Raw genomic sequence first — 22,743 nt, forward strand, 5'->3', positions numbered from 1 at the left:
AGGTGGACTGCTGCCATACTTTCTATCTTTCCTAAGTAGTGGAAATAGTTTGCTTTTGGGCCCTTAATAATGTTCCCTTGAAAAAACTGCCATCTCTCTTCAGTTGTTTTTCCTCCTATTCTTGCTTCCCATGGGACCTTACCTACCAGCCGAGTTTACTAAAATTTGCCTTCCTGAAATACATGGTCTCTCTTGCTGTTCTCTCCTCTATCACTGCTTAAAATCATGACCTCTGTGACTTCATGATCACTTCCACCCAAACTGTCTTCCACTTGCAAATATTCAACTAGTTCCTCCCTATTTTTCCCCCTGGTGTCTTTCTTAGAATACTTGGGAAACAGGTCTGTGTAAGGATGCTGTACCTCTCCCTGGAACAAAAGCTTACTGGAAATTTTAAAAGGGAGTGTTACCAAATTTAGCAATTTCCAGTACAGCTAATTCTTTGTCTAAGAGCATGTATTGTTCTGACTTTGGGGCCAGGATGTACTTTTCACTGCTAGGATTCATCTAAGAAACTACTTGTGCTCCTAGACAAAGTTTAAAGGGTTGAAACAGTTTTCCCAGAATACATGTGGAGAGATGAGTTATCAGATTTTCAATGTAAAATTGTTCTTTGTCCAGAAAAGAGAACTTATTAATACCTCAAAGCCCAAATTTAAAAATGGTCTATGTTCAGATAACTGTCGTGTCAATCTTAGGGAAGGAATAACTGACAGAAGAAGACTACTCTCTGCTGGTAGTTATTATTCATCATACATTATTTCTCTGGCCTTTCAGCAAGTTACACCAACCTAGACTTCTTTGCATGTACATACACTCACATTTGAATTCGGGTCCTGATCTCTGAAACATTTTACATTGTTTATTTTAGAAGGATTTTTAGCCAAACATAGCAAAGATGAGCAGTGCAGTAGAGTTTTGTACCACAGGAACCTAAGAGGAATTAGAGAATGGACAAACTGCAGTGGGTATGTTTGAGGGCAAAAGCAATAAATCAAGAAAAAACAGAAAGCCTGCAGAGGGAGGGGAAAAAACCCTGTTATTTTAAGAAATGTGCTTACTCCAAAACAAAACAAAACACAAGCCCACCACACACACGCAACCCACTTTAGTCTGCATGACTGCCTCAGTTTTATATAAATCCAGTGAGGCATGAAACTGGTCCCTGGAGGACTGACAAGTACTCTAGCAACCAGAGGACATTTCAGTCAAATATAAGTTTTTAAAAATATATTTAAAAGGTGCAGCACTAATCCATTAGCTCAACTCTGATGAACATGTAAGGCCACATTTAATACTATAAAAATCTAGGGTAAACCATAACACGAATAAAACTGTGTTTAAAAAAAAGTTTATTGTGTATGTGCAGAAAGAGAGTTAAGTGTGAAACCTGACAGCCTTGTCTTTGCAAAACTTGATGTACACTAATGCATACCACTTTAAATCAGTTTTCACCATAAATTACTTAAAAGCTGGTTTGGAGCCTATGCTATGGACTCCTGGGAACTGTATAGGGTTTTTTTGCTGTGTGTGAGACAATGCACTGTCCTTTACTGCTGCTGATACTAATTTCCATTGTGAAGCACTTTTAGATGTGCTGACGAAAAAGCACTATATAACCGATAGGTATTATTAAAGAACATTAGATAGAGGTTTTAGATGCATCAGACCTTGGCTAAATCAGACAACCGGAAATTAGGAGATGAATTCATCTTGTATCTATTCATAAAAAATCAAAACCAACACCAAACTAACCTTGAGTTTATGCTGGATAGGTAAGAGATAGTGAAGCAGCTATTTTTTTGTAACACAAGTAAAAGGCTCTTAAGCTTACAAGCCATACATTAAGCCTTTTTCTCTTTAAATTTATATGCCCTTCAGTTGGACTCCTTTCTAGTTGTCATGAGGAGAACAGGCATCTCAAGTCTACATTCAAGCCTTTCTTCTGCTTTGTAAGAACCGGACTGATACAGAATAAAGTTAGGTACATAAGACAGTTTATTGAGCTGGAGTGATCAATTGATGAACAACTATGTAATGGAAGATTTGTCTGGCAGCAGAGAATTATATAAAACTGTTTTTCTTTTGTATTTGATGAAAACTTTTTCCTTAGAAGTATCAGAGAGAGAATAAGTCTTAATGAGTAGATTCTTCTTTCATTTTTCATCAGTGGATTTACTTTCTCCTAGCACATAACATTTGTAACATGCTGCTTAGGTGTGTTTTGGACAGTTCTGTCTCGGAAAGGCAGAGGAAAGTAGGTAGTGTGTGAATGACAATTAAATATTTCTTGCCTGCAAGACAGATTGAAACAGTTTTGCTACAAATACTCAAGATTTCAAACCTTTAAATGTGTCTCCACTGAAGTGAGCGGTGAACATAACCTCTCAACAGGCTGACTTAAAAAGTCACCAGTTTACGGGCATCTCTCTGATGAATACAAATGTTGGGCACCTCTGAGGATAGAGCAAGAAGCAATGGGCTTAAACTGCAGCAAGGGAGGTTTAGGAACTTTTTCTTAATGTCCAACCTAACTGTCACGGTGGTTAAACGCTGGAATAAATTGCCTAGGGAGGTTGTGGAATCTCCATCTCTGGAGATATTTAAGAGTATGTTAGATAAAGGTCTATCAGGGATGGTCTAGACAGTACTGGGTCCTGCTATGAGAGCAGGGGACTGGACTCGATGACCTTTCAAGGTCCCTTCCAGTCTTAGTATTCTGTGATTTCTGAAGAGGATTTAAAACATTTTGTAAGTATCATATTCAGCTAGGTCTCTGAAGGGGCAAAATATTCTGTTTATTATATACTTTCACCTATGAACTTCCCTAGCCAATTGGGACATAACTGTAGTTATTACAATTTTAAGAACTAGGTCTGGTTAGAGATGATTAAACAGGCATTGGGTGACCTGAGAGCGCAGAACCCTTATTTTTCATAAAAGGCTATCTAGCTTAACATCTTTATCATAATTTTTTCCTAATAATTAAAAATTATTTGATTTGATATTTTTGGTGGAAGAAAAGCTCTCAATAGCTTATTAGGAATTACCTTTTACCAAATACACTTTTGAGGTTTCAGATCCAAGTAAGAGGACATTTGTTGTTACTGAAAATATGTGGGTGTAAATTCTACATCTCTTTTCCCACTTGTGACTTAAGAGATGCCATTTCTACAAAGGAATTGTGTACTTGTTAAAATTCTTCAGGATAGGCTGCTTTGCTCATTTTGGAATACATTTTTGTAGGATTCACAACATGTATTTGGTGTTCATTTTTTTGTAACACAAGATTTAAATGTTTTAAGGTGTTTAGAGAGATGTTTAAAAGGAAGGATCTTTGTGATAGATGTTGTACTCTTCAATGTAGCTACACAAAAAGTATCACAGGATAGATACTTGCAGAATTAAATATGGCAGCTTGGAATCCATAGTCCTACAATAAGGTGGTCTAGCATGCACTTTAAATCTACTGAAATGTTTTTTCAGCTAGTTCAAGCAGTTTAAAAAAAAAGAGATGCAAGTGTGTGCAAGAACCCCACAAGGTGATGTGACTATCTTTCACAGAAGGATTTTCTTACAACTCATCCCTTAAAGATGCCTTTTGGAAGCAAGATAAGGGCCACAGTCTTAAAACTCATACTACTGTAAACTGTGTATATATTCTCACAGCATTTTAGACCAAACTGTCTCAGAACACTGCCATGCGTGGCAGCATGCATGGACAAATACAAAACAATCATAATATTATAACCAAAATTAAAGAATACTTCTCTCAAGGACATTTAACTAGAAAAAACTATAATAAACAGTAATCAAACAATAGAAAACTTATCACTCACCTACAATCTCAGAAAAATTTGAATAGGATAGAGCTCTTTCTCCAGTGCCTCAAAAAGGACAAGAAACTCATCACTTTAAATATGAGAATGGTATTTGAATAAATAGTAGGCATCAAATATTTGTATCCTTGAGACATGCTCGAGGGAATCCTAACCGCTATACTTAAAAATCAAGTACCTTGACCAATAGAGAACTCTGAATTTGATGCCTTTTTTAAGTACCAAAGGACACAATCCAGGTTTATGGAGACATATATAGTATTTATAAGAATTTTTTTCAGTACAGGATTTGAGTGATCTGGTTTTTGAATGCTTGAAGACTTTGACTGTTCCTGAGATTAGAAATAAATTCATCTGTTTAGCAAGCTATGTCCACTTTATTTTTTTTTTACAAATATTTGCACTTTAAAAATGATAAAAGGTAATAGTATAAAGTGTACTGAAAAATACAAGTACTGTAGTATGATTTCTTTATCTTGAAAGCACAATTTACAAGATTGCGTTGCATTGTTGCCCTCAAATCCATGTAAACATTTAGTATCTAAAATTCTTCTTAGTCTTAGTTTGTTTATAGCTACAAGAGATAATGCTGCCAGCTTCTTATTTGCAAGATCACCTGAAAGTGAGAACAGGCATTCCCATTGCATTTTTGTATCTGACATTGCAAGGTATTTACACACCAGATACACTTAACCAGTGTTTCTTAAACTGTGTTCCATGGCACACTGGTGTGCTGCGAGGCAGTCAGAGGTGTGCCGGAGAGAACAGAGTTGAAAATGGCCACCCTTAAAAGGGCAAGTTCAATAACTTCCCCTCCAACCCCTCCCCCCCTTTCTTTTTCCCCTCCCTCAACAAAAAAAGTCCTTGGTGTTCCTCAAAAAAAATTTTTTTGTTTGGTGTTCCTCGGTCTTAAAAAGTTTAAGAAACATTGCACTAAACATTCATACACCTTTTCATGCTTCAGCCACCACTCCAGAGGACATGCTTCCACACTGATGACGCTTATTAAAAATAATGCATGACTTATATTTATGACTGAATTCCCAGGGGCAGAGGGGGAGAAATTGTATGGTTCCGGATGTGTTGACCTGCATTCTGCGATATAATTCATGTTATAGCAGTTGCGGATAATGATGCAGCTCATGTACACTTTAAGAATGCTTTTGCTGCAGATTGGTACCCTCTTTGCATTTCGTCAAATGTGAAATTTCTACAGCTAAACCAGCACTAAATCCAAGGTTTAAAAATCAGAAGTGCCTTCCAAAATCTGAGAGGCACAAAGGATGGAGCATGCTTCCAGAGGCCTTAAATGCAACTCTCTGATGCAGAAATTACAGAACCTGAACCACTAAAACCGAAAACCAACCTTCTGCTGATGGCATTGCATCAGACTCAGAAGAGGAAAATGAACCTATGTTGGGCCGCACTGCTGTTGATCACTATCTAGCAGAGCCCATCATCAGCATGGACATATTTCCTCTGGAATGGTGGTTGAAGCATGACACGAATCTTTAGCATACCTGGCATGTAAATATCTTGTGACACCAGCTATAAAAAGTGCCATACAAATGCCTGTTCTCACTATAAGATGAGATTGTAAATAAGTGGGCAGAATTAACTCTTGCAAATGTAAACAAAGTTACTTGTACAGCCAGTTGCTAAAATAAGTAGGAGCATTGATTAGACTTTTGACTCCAAAGTTTTACACTTTTTTATTTTTGAATGCAGGTTTTTTTGTACATTTTTAAGTTCAACTGTCACGATAAAGAGATTACATTGCAGTGCTTGTAGTAGATGAATTGAAAAATTATGCAAGTATTTGTAAAAACATAGAAAGTGAGCACTGTACACTTTGCATTGTGTGTGTTAATTGAAATCACAATATTTGAAAGTATAGAAAGCATCCAAAATATTTAAATGGAAAACCATTTATTATGGTTTAACAATTTTAAAAAATCCTTTACAGCCCTAAGTAATCTCTAGATTATATTGTTACTTATTGGGATTGTCACAACTAGGAAAATCTTTAGAAAAAATTCAAAGATTTGAGTTAAATTAAGAAAATTATGGCTGGCTAACATTTTCATTTCAAAGAACATGATATTGACAATAAAACTCCTTATGGACTACCCTGAGGAGTACCAGGGGATCCAGTGACAGGAGTGAGGGGGAAGCAGGATGCTCTTCTACTACCCCATATACTTTATCAGTGGGCAACCAGCATGCTGGCCTTGAAATTCTTCAGTACAAGGGAAAGGACAATAACACAGAGACAAGTGCTCTACAGTAGTAGAGGATACGCTGGTTGAAGCGAAAGCCAAATACACACTCTGCCTATCTTCTTCTGCCTCCACCCCCTCTCCTGCCCGCTTTCCCCTCAGCGTGCATGCGCGCGCGCACACACACGTACGTGACTGCATGTCAGCACTGGCAGGGAGGACACAATACATCATTTAACAGGTGAAGTAGTCACCCCTTTGAGCATTACTCAAGAGATTCTCTCTTTACAATAAAAACTGAATTCATTAGAGTTCTTCCAATACACACAGAGCTTACTGGTCGCTCAGGCCATTTAATTTTATTAAAAGGCACTGATTGTTGTCAAAACTCTTACAAAGAACCTTTCTTTTTACTACTTAGAGAAACTAACTATATTATTGTTGATATATAAAGGTCAAATTTAATCATTTCACTCAAAACTGGATTTTTGAAGACCATGCAAAAGAAGCTAAATATGGAAGAATAAAGGGAAAACATATTTGGATCCCCTTTCTCCATATGCCCTAAGAATGCAGTTAGGCTTTGTCTGCACTACACATTTTTGCAGCAGAAAATATGCTGAGGGACATCATTAGCATATTTTCTGCCGTTTCGTTTGGCACAAAGGATTTTTGCGCAAAAAGCAGCCGTGTGGACATTTCCTTTTTGCACAAAACCCCCGTTTAGCACAAGATCCTAAAAACCCCTTGCACATATTTTCTGCTGCAAACATGTGTAGTGTAGACATAGCCTTATTTCAACTATCAACTTTTCTTTTGTAACTCAATCTTGGTAAGATTTCAACATATCCATAAATATAGTTTTACTATAATGAAGCAAACCCACAATTATTTAGTCTTAGCAAAAGTACAATTGTAACATAAAATAAAGAAGCAAATTGATCTAAGATTTCTGCATACAACCTTTAATGAAAACCCATAGAAAAACATGGACTAAGCAGCAAGGTTTTTTGTTACAGCATGGATTTACATGCAACATTGTCAAATGGTAATCAGTCTAGACAATAAAAGATCTAAGATATAACCAACATGTGAAATAAAATCTTATGTTTTCACTAAGGCAATTAATCAAGTTCTTATTAAAAGTTTATTTGAATACAAAAATAGGAATTTAACGAACAGGCAATATACATATTAATAATTATTTTTACTGTCAAAAACAGTATGTAGCACACTCCCTTCTTTTTCCAAAATATAATATCATATATTTAAAGGCTCATTAAATTTAAATGGCATGCCACAAATGTATTGTACTGAAACAAATATAAAATTTTGAACAACATGAAATGTGAGGTAACAGCTTCAAGTCATAGTCAATGAGAAAACTTTCAAGATCTGTCAAAAACAAAGTCCTCATGTAAAGCCTTTAAAAGGTGAAGTTCATCACATAGTTTTACAAGGTATCAAGAAGTGAAATATATCCTCGTAGGAAAACACATCAAACTTTTACTAGGTAAACACAAAGTAATAAGACTGGCATTCACTGATCTATTTATTAAATTATAATTTTAGATCTTTCTAAGGCTGAACAAAGTACTCTTTCTTAATTGCTTGTCTTCTCTCTAAATGCCATTTTACAGTTAACATTTAAAATAAAATTGAGACTGAGATGTGGAAAAGAATTACCAAGACAAAAATAAAGTTAAAATTTGTGTAATAGCCAAAACAGGTGATTTACATGGTGCTCTAAAATGTTGGGCACAAAAATGTTACTTACAATTTTTTCTGACCAAAGCAGTCTAAACTTATGAAGCTGGCATATAGCTTGAGTGTGCAAAATAAAAGCAACTCCAAATAAAAGAGAAGAGTGTATGTCTGTCAAGGAGTATAGCTAGCCAAAAAAGGGTGCATCATGATAAAACTAGAAGTCAAATCCATTCTGTTGATGTGCTCGCAGACTAGAAGAGACTACTAATAGGAAAGGTGAAAACTAGAAGACACCTCAACCCCCCCCCCCCCCCCCGCCAGCCATATAGCTCTGATCATCTCTCTCCAGTCCACACAACACTGCCACTAAAATCCTCCTCTTCAACTGTTATTTGAATCTTCTTTGAATCTTTCTACTGTCTCTCCCTCCCCTACAGGATCTAGTTCAAGAGCTAGATGTAAAGTCTTTCATTCCCTCTCCTTATGTACCTGCCCTTGTATGTATCATCTGCATGGTCCTCCTGTGCCCTCAGCACCATCCAATAAGTGAGTTTGATCTGTCAACTTCTTCCACACTTTCTCCCATGCCTTCCTTCCATGAGCTGCATTTTCTGACCTCAAGACAACCACACACACTCCTTGCATTCAGATATCTCCTGAAGACCCTATTCCACTGTAGCATGAGCGGGGAAACTAGCCAACATATTGTCAAGTGTGAAGAGTAACTGGGAGTAATACATTTATATATTCTATGTGCTGGAAAAATGAACTAGTTAAACCAACCTATTTTTACATTGCTATTCATTTGTTGTCTCCTGTTTGTGAACACCTTGGATAAAACACCATAACTCTTTTTCTGTTTGGAAAGTACCTGACTAATTGTGGTTACAATAAACTAAATACTAAACATTTTAAAAGTCCAGCACTACACACAAAAGCTTTTACATACTCTCCAATGGTCTTCACAACCAAAAACATTGCCAAAGTATCAGCTGTGTCACTGTGCATTCACCAGGCAGCCACTTGACCATTGCATAGTAGAAATAATTACAGAAATGCACTACTGTGAAAATGGGAGGAAGCATGCACTTTGTTCTGTACAGCAGCACAATGGTCAATAACCATCAATGGTTATCAGTGCACCCAGAAGGAAAAAAAAAAGCATCAGAGTGATATATATCAAGGTAGATCAAATCTGCCAAGTATTGACAAATGCTATCAAGATATAGCAGTAACCACAGGAATGTAACTCCTGTCTATAGTCCAATTCTTGTGAAAATCCCAGATAATCTGCAGTGTTAGTGTGCATTTTACACAAACTGCTTTCCTACGGACATCTGCAAGTTGAATTGTACAGCAAAACTGAGCTGTCCAATCAATATAGCCTTTCCTACATCTATTGCACCAAAAACCTACATCCGAGTCATCCATCCATTCAACATTAGAGAATCCAACCACAGATTTGTACTTCTGTCCATTACTATTCATAAACTCATTTCACATCTGTTTTTTACATGCACTTCAGAATTTGGCCCATTGAGACTTCATTAAACCTAATATCAAATCATTACTTAAAAATCAAGGCAACTGATTTTCAAAAGTAGTTCTGTTGCGGGCTCAAAAATACACAGATTTTTACTTGATTGAGCTATTCCTGAAGAGAGGCAACTGAATAGTGAAGACGGAGTTCTCATACTTTCATAGGAAATGTTTTCCTCAAATAAAACTCTTTGAAGAATAATATTTCTGTTAATGTTAAATATCACTATATAAATATCCTCAATTGAACTTTTCAGTAAAGTTAGAAACTGACTTGCTGCAATCTTATTATATTACAGTATAAACTACTTAATCCAGAATAAGCTAATTTGACAAGGTTACCTCCTCTGGATTTCTTCTGAAAAAAACATGAATGGCTCATTGTAGGTAGTCATTAGCAAAAGAAACACTAGCCTTGTGAAAAATCAACATGAAAAAGCGATACTCTGAAATACAGAGTTGATACTGGAAGACAAATCCTAGCTAGTAAAGGTCAACACAGTATAATAGAATATTAAATAGAAAATTCAAAATACATACATGATGAACTAAACAGAAAAGATAAATGCAAAAAGTTTTGTAATCACTCATTTTTTTAAAAAAAATAAGTACAGATGGTTCATTTTAAAAACATCCATTATAATTTTTTCAGGCATACCCAATACAAATGGAGTCCATTTACTACACTGGTGTAACAGAAATGATAATTCTAATCAGGGCAGTTCTTGCAATGATCCCAAACAGTTTTTTAAATTACTAACTCATGTTGACTTTGCCTCTTCCCTTTAAAAAATTATATATATATAAAAACTGAAACATGCAATGTAACAAGTTTAAATAAACCTACTGACCAAAAATAGTCTTCAGAATTTCAGAGAAGTGCAATACAGAAGACATTCATTGATAGCAACATATTGCTATTAGTAGCAATCTTTTGCTATGTTGCTAGTAAACGTCTGTTCCTGTTATTGGGACTGTTGACAATGCACAGGAGATGAAGTGGTCCCCAAGGAAATGTTGCTTTTAACAAACTGTTGCCTCAAACAGACATCTACAGTATTTTGAATATTCCTCCCTCAAGAACAGAGTCATTTTTTAAAGGCCATCTCCTCTATAAATATAGATACTGATGACAGTTCAAGTATAAAAATGATAACACAGCTATTCAAAGAATTTTCAAGTGCAAAATGATCAGTATTTCAGAATTTGAAAATCTGTGAGCTTTTCCAGATGATGTTAACACATTCTTCATAAGCAACAAATTGAATTCTTCAACAATTTATAGTCCATGTCTCTGCTCATCCTGAATTCCCTGCACAAAATTTCAAGAGATTTTTGTCTCCCAGTCTTTCAAGCACAATCTTAGTAGTTTAAGGTTTTTAAACTCAAACTAAATCAAACTCATGATTTAAGAGAAATAAAACATTCTGAACTTTGCTTGACTTATATTTACTTCACTTTTTCCTGAGCTCTACTTATTCTGCTTGCAGAGAAAGAATGCCCCATTTATGATAATTTCTAATATGCAAGCTAGATCCATTTTAGTTCAGAACTTTCAACTTTAAATAAAAACATTGTCTCAGTTTTCCTAAGGGCAGTGGAGCAAAACATACTCCGTTCAATCAATTATAATCATGCTGAAGCACAAATGCAACTTTCTTCTATATTCTGAAAAAAAAATTTAGGATTATTTTAAATGGTCAGAGATGTTTAATTAGAAAGCTGCTTTAAATTTATAGCACTTCAGGATTACACAGACACACTCATCTTCCAACAACTTATCAAACACAAGACTGAGCCTAGTGTTCTCCGTCTTCTAAAATAATTTGAAAGTGAACAAAAACATGTACGTTAATTGGAACAAGTTCTTTGAAGCAGATAATTTTGCTCAGGTCTTAACCATGCAATATTGCTTTCTATTAAGGGACACCTTGTGCTCAGGAATAAAGTGCTTGCACTAAAATAGTCACATTTTAAGAGAAATTCCAGAAAGCCTGCCCCCCAGTAGATTTTCCTATACAATATTTTAAAGAAAAAGACTGCACTACAAACATGAGGCTGAAGCCTGTACTTTGCTTTTTTTAAAAAAAAAAAAAAAAAAAAAAATCAGATTCTTGAATTCATGACACTGAGATTTTGAAGACATCTGAAGAAAAAAAAAGGTCCCTTTAACAATGAAGTAAACATGTATTACTTAATCAAAATGTGGGAACTGAATCTGTACCTATGTGTAAATGGCAATGCGTTCTGAGTTGGTTCAGCCCTTGGTTCCGAATTTTGTGTCACTTCTGGAGTTGTTCTTTCGTCATCTGTTCCATTAATGCTTTCTGGTGTTAAAGGAGATTGAATATCCCCTCCTGCTGATTCCTTAAGTTAAAAAAAAAATTACAATTATACACTAAGCTTATGCCACAATGTGAATATAAATAATAAAAAACAACATTTAACTGCATGGTTACTAATTTTAAGATGACATTGAGGCTTTCAAAAATCACTAGTATATAAATCTGAAAAAGCCTAACATGATAGTTAACACGACTTCTATAAAAATATTGTTCACATCAATGTGTACAATATATTAACAAGTACATAGTCTTCTATTATAGAGTTCCTTGACTTATTTCCTTCCCTTATCTGCTATCTAAACCAGTAATGGGCAACCTAAGCTAGTGTAAGGGGCCTCATGAGTAGCCCTCTCTCTCAGGTGGCCACTAGATTGTTGTAACCAAGACAGTCTCTGGGACAGGGTAGTTTGGCCAGCTGTGCTTGCATACCTATAATTGGCAGGGTGTGCTGAATGAACCATAGCAGCACTTCGATTGGATGCAGAGAGCACACCCAGCTCTCACAGGCAACGTTGTGTGCAATCAGCATGCACCTCACTTCACTTGCCCTTGCTTTACATATATGTCGCTCTAGTAATACCGGTAGGACAAAAACCTACAGACGAAAACCAGCAAAATCTGGTAGCAGAATATGTACACTGGACTTCAGAAAAGCAGGCTCAGACTCCCGCAATAAACTGAATGGCAGGATTCCTTGAGAGGTTAATATGAAGGGGAAAGGAATCAGGAGAGCTGGCTGTATTTTAAAAGAAGCCTTATTGAGGCCATGGTAACAAAGCCATCCCAATGTGCAGAAGGAATAGCAAATATGGCAGGAGGCCTGATTGGCTTAAGAGCAACAACTTTGGTGAGCTTAAACACAAAAAACCAAGCTTATAAGAAGTGGAAACTTAAGAGGACTAGGGAAGAATACCAAAGCATTACTCAAATATGTAGTGATGTAATCAGAAAGGCCAAAGAGCAACTGGAGTTGCAGCTAGGACGGGATGTGAAGGGTAACAAGAAGGGTTACAATAGGCATGTTAGCAATAAGTAGTAGTTCAGGGAATATGTGGGACTCTCACTGAATCAGGAAGGCAATTTAGTGACAGATGATATGGAAAAACATCAAAATACTCAATGCCTTTTTTTTTTTTTTAAATTAAGAGTCAGTCTTCAGACAAGGCCAGCTCCCAGACTCTGCACTGGACATGATAGTATGGGGAAGAGATGAGCAGTCCTCAGTGGTGAAAGAACAGGTTAAGGACTATTTAGTAAAGCTGGACATGCACAAGTCCATGAGAACAGATCAAAGGCATTTGAGGATGCCAAGAGAATTGGCAGATGCAATTGCAGAGCTATTGGCCATTAACTTTGAAAATTGGTGGTGATCAGGGAAAGTCCTGGATGATTAGAAAAAGGCAAATGTGGTGCCCAACTTTTTAAAAAAAGGGAAGAAAGATCCAGGGAACTAAAGACTGGTCAGCCTCACCTCAGTCCCTAGAAAAATCATGGAGCAGATTCTCAAGGAATCCATTTTTAAACACTTGGAGGAGAGGAAGATGATCAGGAACAGTCAATATAGATTCAACAAAGGACAAGTCATGCCTGACCAACCCTGTTGCCTTCTGTGGGTATAAGGAAAGTGGTGGATATGATATACCTTGACTTTCACAAAGCTTTTGATATGGTCTCCCACAGTATTCTTGCCAGCAAGTTAAATAAATACAGCTTGGAGTAATGGACAATAAGGTGGGCTAGAAAGCTGGCTAGATATTCAGGCCCAACAGATGTCTGGTTGGCAGCCAGTATCCAGTGGAGTCCCCTGGGATCATTTCTGGGGCTGGTTTTATTCAACATCTTCATTAATGATCTGGACAATGGGATGGATTTCATCCAGAGCAAATTTGCAGATGACACCAAGCTGGGGATGGTGGTGAGGTAGATACACTGAGGATAGAAACAGGTCCAGAATGACCTAGAGAAATTGGAGGATGGGGCCAAAAGAAATTCATGGTGGTTTAAGAAGGACAAGTGCAGAATCCTGAACTTAGGATGGAAAAATCCTATGCACTGCTATAGTCTGGGGACCAAATAGCTAATGGCCCAGATCCTTTTCAGAAGAACTGTCATTACCAGGGCTTGACAAGCGGTGGCGGGCCCCACTCGCCAGCCGTGCGGTTGGCACACTGCGCATGCGCAGACCATGCTGCGGCACCATGCCGGCTTAAAATCTACTCGCCCCAGGCGAGTAGATTGACTAATTTGTCGAGCCCCGGTCATTACAGTAGATGAGAAGCTGGATATGAATCAGTGTGCCCTAGCTGCCAAGAAGGCTAACAGCATATTGGGCTACATTAGTAGGAACACTGCCAACAGACTGAAGGAAGGGATTATTCTCCTCAATTTAGCACAGGTGAGGCCACATCTGGATTACCGCCCCCCACTACAGAAGGAATGTAGAAAAGTTACACAGAATCCAGTGGAGGGCAACAAAAATGATTAGGGGGGTGTAGTACATGACTGATGAGGAGAGGCTGAGGGAAGTAGGCTTATACAGTTTGCAGAAGAGAAGAATGAGGGAGGATCTGATAGCAGCCTTCAACTACCTGAATAGGGGTTCCACAGAGAATGGAGCCCCAGCTATTCTGTGTGGTGGCAGCAATGGTCTCAAGTTGCAGTGAGAGAGATCAGGGTTGGACATTAGAAAAACTATTTCACTAAGAAAGTGGAGAAGCACTGAAGTGGGTTGTCTAAGGATGGGGTGGAATAGCCATCCTCAGGAAAGCCTACAGCACGGGCAGCCAGTAATGTAGGCAAGGGAAGGCACAGCCTTCCCAAAATTACCTACACGCCCCAGCCTCTGGAGAGGGCTAGGGCCACAGCGCAGAAGCCCCAGCCCTTCAGGTCGCCAGGAAGAATTGGGTTGGAGGTGGGCAAGGTAAGCTTCGAGTGGGAGAGGTGGGGCTGTGTCTTGCCTTCCCCAGTTGGGCCTTCACCCACCACCCATGCGGGGAAGCAAGGTGGGACTGGCTCCACACTCCTGGAAGGGATGAGGCATCAGACAGAAGGAGCCAGGCTGGGGCAGCCAGCCCTCAGTGCCACCCAGACACACAGCACTCCTGCAAGCCCTTAGTGCTTCTAAGTTGGAGCATGCCATGTTGACTCCAGCAGAGTTTTAAAGGGCGCAGGGGTCTGACCTCTGACAATAGTCAGGAGCCCTGGGTCCTTTTTAAAATACTCATGCCCTAGGGCAGTTGCCATCTTTTCCCTTCCTCCTCCCGTTGGCAGGCCTGTCCATCCTTAGAGGTTTTTAAGGCAGCGTTGACAAAGCCCTGACTGGAATGATTTAGTTGGTGTTAGCCCTGCTTTGAGCAGGACGTTGGACTAGATGACCTTCAGAGGTCTCTTTCTATCCTTTAATCCTCTTGAATTCTATGATCAGTGCTCATAACTTTAAAGGATCAGGCCCTTATTGTACACATTCTAAGCCACTTAGATTTGCTCCTTAAAAACATCAGTTTTACAAGCATTAGCCCTATTCAGCTGCCACTTCTGAATCTGACCCAGTGACTCTCTAAATCATTAAATGTGAAGGAAAAATGGACAACAGTACTAGGACAGAACTAGACCACAAAGTTTCCATGTCAGATTACAAGCCATAGTTTTCTTTAATAGGACTGAAAAAGGAAGTTGAATATTTTTGGTTACACAATATCTAAGTCAAAATAGTGTATTACTTTCAACTTGTTTGGTTGTTTTTTTTTGGGGGGGGGGGGGGGGAAGAGAGGGGAAGTTAAATCCTAATAGAAAAATGTGTAATTGTTCACATTTTGCTTTTGGATTCACATGTGCAACTCTAAGATGTAGGTACTGCATAATTGGCAGCGTACGAACTCACCTTTTAAGGACGTTTTCTGTAAAAATTGTCTTAGTTGTATTTTAATTTTAATTAAATAATACATATTACATCAATATCCCCCCTCCTTCCCATTCCAATCCACAATGAAGAATCTATTAGCTCTAATCATAGGGAGTAACCACTTATTTCTTTCAATCATGTTATCAATTACGTGTCCAACACAACTTGGTTTGCACTCCAGTGAAATCTTGAAAAGCTAGATCAGTTTCTAGTAACCATTTTTCTGACAAGGTAAAGTAAATCAATTTATTATTAGTGCTCCTATATAATTAGAACTTCCACTAGATATTAAAATTTTTTACCTTCAGCCAACTGATGTTCCAAAAAGGTGAGAAATTATTTTCTGCCTTTGAAAACATCAAAGACTGTTTCTAATATAATCCTTTCAAACCAACTGTCACCATCTTAATCAGTATAAAAAGGTTGCCATATATGGGAAGTCAAATTGCTATATATGGGACTAATTTTAGGAAAGTACCATCAATATGTGTTCAGTAAGCACAAATTATCCTGAACATAAATGAATTTTTTAAAAAGTGTAATATAAATTAATCTCTGTATACAGAGAGAATGTGTGGTAAGTGGTATAGAAATTTAATAGTAATTGGTTTGATTCCCTGTTTACAAAACAACAAAATGTCTATTGTGGGGGAGAGGGATAGCTCAGTGGTTTGAGCATTGCCCTGCTAAATCAAGGGTTGTGAGTTCAATCCTTGCAGAGGGGATTTGGGGAAAAAATTCATCAGGGATGGTACTTGGTCCTGCTGTGAAGGCAGGGGACCACACTCAATAACCTTTCAAGGTCCCTTCCTGCTCTAGGAGATAGGCAATCTCCATTATAAAATATACCACCTGATGTGTTTTGTATGCCACATTTTAAAGATAAACTATGCTCAACATTTTTAAAAAGATCCTGATGCTTTATTGAATTGGAGGCGTAAGGCTCACTTAGTTCTTCAAATCCTACTTTACAAATCATAACTTTCTAAGCTTTAAAGTTTGATGTTCTACCAGTGTTCAAAAGAAGAAATAAAGTTTTATCCAAAGAATATTTTGCTCATAATTGATATAAAATGGTAGTCTCCAGTCTGAAGGGTTGCAGGATACTGGACTCTAAAAGTAGTAACTTCGGCACACCTAAGCATAATTTTTCATCCAGAACCTTTGGGAGAGGAGCATGAATTGAGATTCCAAAACAATTCATAAATTCATGATGTCATCAATTTTGGGAGATAAAAAAATCAAAACATATCTGAAAAAAAATCTAGAACAGTTCATTCTGACATCTTCAAAACAAAACATTTTGATTTTTGGTTCTAAACAACTTTATTTTGAAATTTCCTTTAATATTACTAAGAGCAATCACATCTGTTCAAAACAGAAATAAAATATTTTGCTGGATCCAAAGCCAGTTTTTTTTCCTTTCACAATTGCCAGCCAATTTAAATATTGGGCTAGTTCTATACACTAGTCCAAGACTTAATGCCAATCCCTGGCTCCTACGTAGCGTAATGTTCCATGGCTCTCTAAAAGCTGTTTCAAGCTATGCAATCTCAGAAGTAGTCCTCATGCAGGTAGTGGGCGGGCAAGGATAATGCTATCAACAGGACAAGTGAGTGCAATTTATCATAAGAAAAACTATCAAAATACATGATGGTAAATTCTTATCTTTGTCTTATGATAATGAAAAAATTAAAAGGTTCTCCCATTATGCACCATTTGCTCGTAGTGAGTACATTCACTGAAAAGTGAAGTAATCTTAACTGAAAAGAAAAATCCCATCCAGATGCCTTTCACAACTCGTTTAGACAGAATCCAAGAAACTTCTGAGGTAGAGCTAGCAGTTTTATACCCAAGTAAGCCATCCGTTACAGCGCTGAATGGTTTAGGAGACTAATGGGAGGCACCCATTTTTGAAAATTTTGCCCTCATGTGACTAGTACAGTTTCCAGATTTGTAATGGTATTTTCTTACTAAGAAGTTCAGTCCTCTCTCTAGCTGACAATATCTACTAAGTCTCCCTATGTAATATTGGCTGTGAACAGCATTAAGATGACAGCTATGAAAGTAAATACTAGAATCTATAAAACATTTACGTTTGCTCACACAAATTAATATGCTAGCATGTCACTTTCTTTTGGAAGGCTTTTCCCAGTAAACATTGGGTTTTTGTTTAAGGCCAGACTCTTGAGATTTCACCATTCTCTCCAACCCACTGTAGTTCCTTGTAGTATTTGTCCTGCAGGTACCATGCAACCAGGAATTCTGTCAGACAGCCACGAGTGTACTCCTCATTTCAGAGGAGTTTTACAACATATATTAAAAGCGGAGTGATCATGAAAGCTGTATTACTTTCAGTGGGGTTCTATGAGTATGACAGAAGAGAATCTGAGGACAGAATTTGGTGCATAAAAATCTCTAGCTCTCACAATGATGTAGGACAAAAAAAATTGAGATTCACTTTCAGATATCAAGTACATAAGAACATAACATAAGAACGGCTGTACTGGGTAAGACTAAAGGTCCATCTAGCCCAGTAGCCTGTCTGCTGACAGTGGCCAGCACCAGGTGCCCCAGAGAGGGTGGACCGAAGACAATGATCAAGCGATTTGTCTCCTGCCATCCTTCTCCAGCCTCTGACAAACAGAGGCCAGGGTACACCATTTCTATCCCCTGGCTAATAGCCTTTTATGGACCTAACCTCCATAAAATAGTACTATGCAGCATTGACAAAACCCCATCTATTTACTTCTAAAAGTGTGGAAATATAATAAGGAAGTCAACTGATAGGTAAACATGGAACTCACAATGCCACTTCACAGTACAGTTCTGTTCTGGATAATGACTTTGTAAAGCCCAACAATTCCAGCTCATGTGTTGCTTCAATTTCAAGGCAGATCCCTAACAAAGCATGCCATGAATGGCCTGGTTACTTCAGGCTGACTTCAGTATTTCCAAGGTGCAGGGATATGGAGGTAAGATTTTCCAGTCCTACGATTCTAGGACATTAATCCCTCCATTGTTACAAAAACTGAGAACCAGGGCCTAAACATCCACTTTGAACACTGGCATGGCAGCATACTATAAAACACTTAACCCCTCCCCCAAAAAACCCCACCCTGTTTATAAAAAACACTAAAGGTGCATCTACACCCATGGCCTTTTCAGGATACCGGAGGCATCCTTAAATAGCTACCCCACATCTACACAAGCCACCTGTTATTTCAAAATATTTTTCTCTCTCACTACCCCGGTTAACCTTGTTGCACGAGGGATAAGGGATGGCTTGAAATAGCACATTATTTTGACATCGTGTAGACATGCCAAATATCAAAATTAGCTGTTTTGAAACAGGATACACAATTTACTTCCCACCTAGTTAATTTAAATGGGATTGTCCTTGTACCTGCAGCAGCCATCACAATTCATTATTTACAGGCTCATTTGTTAAGCAGCACCCATTTTCTTCAGAATGACTGTAAGGCCTTCTGTGTTGTGTATGGTGACAAACAACATAGTGGAGGGGTGGTCAACAGCGGGACAAATACAGGACACTGGCACTTAGGATTAGCCATAATAATAAAAATGCGTGGGTGCAAGTGCTGATTTAACAGCCCTTTTTATTCTTTGTGTCTGGGAAAGGGCTGTTTTAGTATTCTTTCTTGTATAACATTTACACACACACACACACACACACACACACACACACACACAAAAGACTGGTGGGTGCAATGGTGGCACACATCCTGAAAGAAGCGCACGTGACAAAACGCAGTCCGCTCATGGATGGAAAATCTTAGAGGGAACACAGCTAAGCAGCATTCAGTATATTGCTAAAATCTGGAGGGAAGATTTCCATAACTGGAACTGGAAAAATCAATGGTTACGAGTCTTAAGGGAAAACTGTGTGAGATAGAGGGATGGGGCTTGGCACTCAAAAGCATTACAGTAGATCCTTGGAGTAACAAACAGCTCAGGGATGGAGAGTGAACATAACTGAACAAAAAGCATTTTGGTTGTTTTTTCAAAAGTTTTACAACTGAACATTGACTTACTACAGCTATGCAGAAGAAAAATGCTTCTCTCCTTTTTGTAGTTTATTTGGTCTCCATTGTTTGTGTACTTCTGGTACCAAATGAGATGTTTAGCTGACCAATCCTAACTCAGAGTCTACTGTACTTGTTTCCAGGTCATTTAAAACTCCTAAGCAAATTACCTTGAATGCTTACGGATTAATGTTCTAACAGATAAAGCACAAGATGGAGGAACTAGCTGGTACCTACAACAGATCATCAAATCACACTAGAAAACAGAATGACCAATTGCTTAAACACTTATCGATAATGCATAGGAAAAGAGTAGCATTTTCATGGGAGACTGCACTTCAAGTGAAATATAATGGACAGCTCACATTGTCAAGACTAAAACAGCTTAATAAGAATCTGTTTTTTTAGAAATTCTAAACTCAAACTGTTGCACCCACCCACCACTGGGAAGTTCTCTACTGGACTTCATCTTGTCAGACAGACAAACTAATCTCAGTACTCAAAATCACTGGTTGCTGAGGTACAAGTGATTATTACTTAAGTCTGTTTATTCAAGCACGTTTTCCTAGATGCCAAAAAGCCACAAAGAGAAACAAGGCTACAATGGGATAAAATGCTCTAGTTCAAGTGCAGCTTAAAGCAAGAATTAAGTCTTATGGCCTGTGTTCAGGGCCAGCCCAAGCCCTTCTGGTGCCCTAGGCCCGGATGCGTGGTGCCACCCCCGCCCCCGGGGCGCAGCGCAGGGCACATGGGCCCGCCCTGGGGGCGCAGGGCACATACGCGGGCCGGCTATGGCCACTGGCGCGCACCCCGGAACCCGCCCCCGGGGCGCATGGCACATGCGCTGCGCAGCCCAGCCTGGTGTGCGCTGCTGGTGCGTGCGTCGGGCCATGCAGGGCCCCGCAGCCATGGGAGGAAGGGCGCTGCTGGCTGGCGCCGCAGGAGCCGGGTGCGCGGCGCATGATGGCAGCTGTAAGGGATGCTGCATGCCCCTTACAACTGCCATCAGCCCCCCCCCCCCATCGGTTGGCACCCTGGGCAGCTGCCTGGCTCGCCCATGCCTCAGTCCAGCCCTGCCTGTGTTAATATTCAAATGTGACAACTTACATTACACAATGGTCACTGCCTGCCACATACAGGCTGAACTTCTAGTTCAGCACCCGCGGGACATGACAGGTGCTGAGCCAAACAATTTGCTGAACCATAAACGTCAATATTGTCTAGCAGCATTACCAACACTTCCACTGTTTACTGGGCTGTTAGAAGACTTTTAGGGGCAAATTAGAACATCATACAACATTGAGAGCCAGGACTGGTGGTAAGCAAACTTTATGGGAACATGGGAAACTTGGTCACACCCACAGTAACTGGACAACTGGCTCACTAAAAATCATGCTGGACCATGGAGTTGCTGTTCCAGAGAGGTTTAACCTTTAAAATATAAAAATAGATCAGTAGAATTTTATCAAGATCTGAGCTAAGATCAAACCATAAAACCAACCTGTGAAGGTGTACTTGTTAGCTCCATCTTTTCTTGAGATTTTTCCTTTGCTAAGCGTGCAGCTTCTTTGAATTCCTGAAATTTTTCTGCAAACTGAAGGTATGCATTTTTAAAAAGATTGTAGTATATATACAAAACAACTGTTACAAAAATCTCTCACAAAATAAGATCACTATAGACACAGTCAGCCAAGGTTTTTTCTTTTCTCTTGAGAAATATCATTTAACCAAATTGTGTGGTATTGTTTGTGTTACTTGAGTTTCCATGCTCTTAAAAATCTATTTGTATGTGAGCAATACAGATGTCTCCATAAGTAAACAGCCACATAAAAATTGTTATGTACCAACAAAATATAATGCTTTACACAAATGACAGTGAAAATGCTACCGCAAACATTTTTAATTAAGTGTTTTAGGTACCCTAAAAAGTTTCCTTGGCATTTGACATTCATCTTCCTCCTTACAAACATCAGCATGGATATAAAACCCAGTGAAATCAATGGGAGTCCCTTGACTTTCAATGGCCTTAAGCCTTTCTCCTGTGAAAATATACTAATTTCTCCCCATACCTTGGCTACAAATGACACTCAAACTGCTGATTAAAGAAAAACCAATAGGAATAATGAAACCAAAGTAATCTGTAATGTACCTCCACTGAAGTCAATAGATTTACATGAAGGGATGAACTTGTTTCATTATATATGTTTAGTTCAGATTAGTTTCAAGGATTACTTTTCATACTTTTTTTCCCCTATACATTTTCATAAAAAGATATATGCTTCTAGCACAGGGTCTTCTTCCTGAAAACTGTTCAAATAGTTCTAATACAGACTGAGAAATTATTCTGAATTAAAAATTTTAAATTTGAACCTACTGGATGAAATTAGTCTTTTAAGCAATTTTAATAACGTAACGTAATTACAGAGATAATAGCTTAATGTACTTAAAACTGATGAGCACTGGTTTAATTGGGGTATCCAAGCAAATATTTTCTTTTTACACCACAACCACTTTGACAAATAGTCTTCAAGAAGCATCTGACTGAAAAGTTTGCAGAAGCTTTTAAATGTCTTTGGTACTGGTAAACTTTACAAAAAAAATAGAATAGGATAGCATGGATTTAGAGGGAATGGAAGTTGCTATTGTATTACACAACTTCCTCAGTGGTTTTGAAATAAAACCCAACTTGTTCACAAGCATCTTTGAAATGGAAACAAGGAGGGCACAAGTTTCTCAGAATGAAAGTAATTATGAATAAGAGTTAACTGCTCAGCTATTGTAGACAAGTCTTCTCTAGATGTTCTAAAGTCTAGAGGAACGTGGTATCTTCCTCACTGAAACTGGATCAATCTTCACTAAAACTCAGATTTATTTGCCTGGAGTTGTGAGAAAGCATGCAGAATATTACAGCGCTTTCCTCTCAAGTCTCAGAGGCAGGTGATTTTAAGAGAATGAGTCAGAAGACTAAGGTAACACCTCTTTCCTGAAACATACAATTAAACACCACTAGGAATTTTGTCAAACTCTTTGGTTCAAGAAAAAAAAGAGGTTGGGAGTCTTTCATCAAGGGCATTTTTCACCTTAACCATCAGTAACAGATGCCTTTTCCCAAAGAACAACTCGAGAGAAATGTATGCCCATCTGTTT

The 22,743-nt window shown here is 38.3% G+C and overlaps 1 protein-coding gene across 5 annotated transcripts in view; it reads right to left on the reverse strand.

Moving 5' to 3' along the window:
• The window catches only part of HOMER1 (homer scaffold protein 1), a 169,081-nt gene that overhangs the window by 78,822 nt on the left and 67,516 nt on the right, over positions 1-22,743 (reverse strand). For 4 of the 5 annotated variants that reach the window (XR_012904870.1, XR_012904871.1, XR_012904872.1 and 1 more), the window contains exons 4-5: positions 21,098-21,190; positions 11,529-11,671 (exon numbers count right to left, since the gene is read on the reverse strand). Coding sequence is in view for 2 of the 5 variants with exons in the window: in XM_006119144.4 (XP_006119206.1) it covers positions 11,529-11,671; positions 21,098-21,190 (236 nt within the window). In the remaining 3 variants the exon portion in view is untranslated. Of the gene's footprint in view, positions 1-7,004; positions 10,617-11,528; positions 11,672-21,097; positions 21,191-22,743 lie in introns of those variants that run through there. The other variant, XM_025182631.2, reaches the window with a different exon arrangement.

This window comes from Pelodiscus sinensis, chromosome 6 (assembly GCF_049634645.1).
Source record: "Pelodiscus sinensis isolate JC-2024 chromosome 6, ASM4963464v1, whole genome shotgun sequence".
Taxonomy (NCBI): Eukaryota; Metazoa; Chordata; order Testudines; family Trionychidae; genus Pelodiscus; species Pelodiscus sinensis.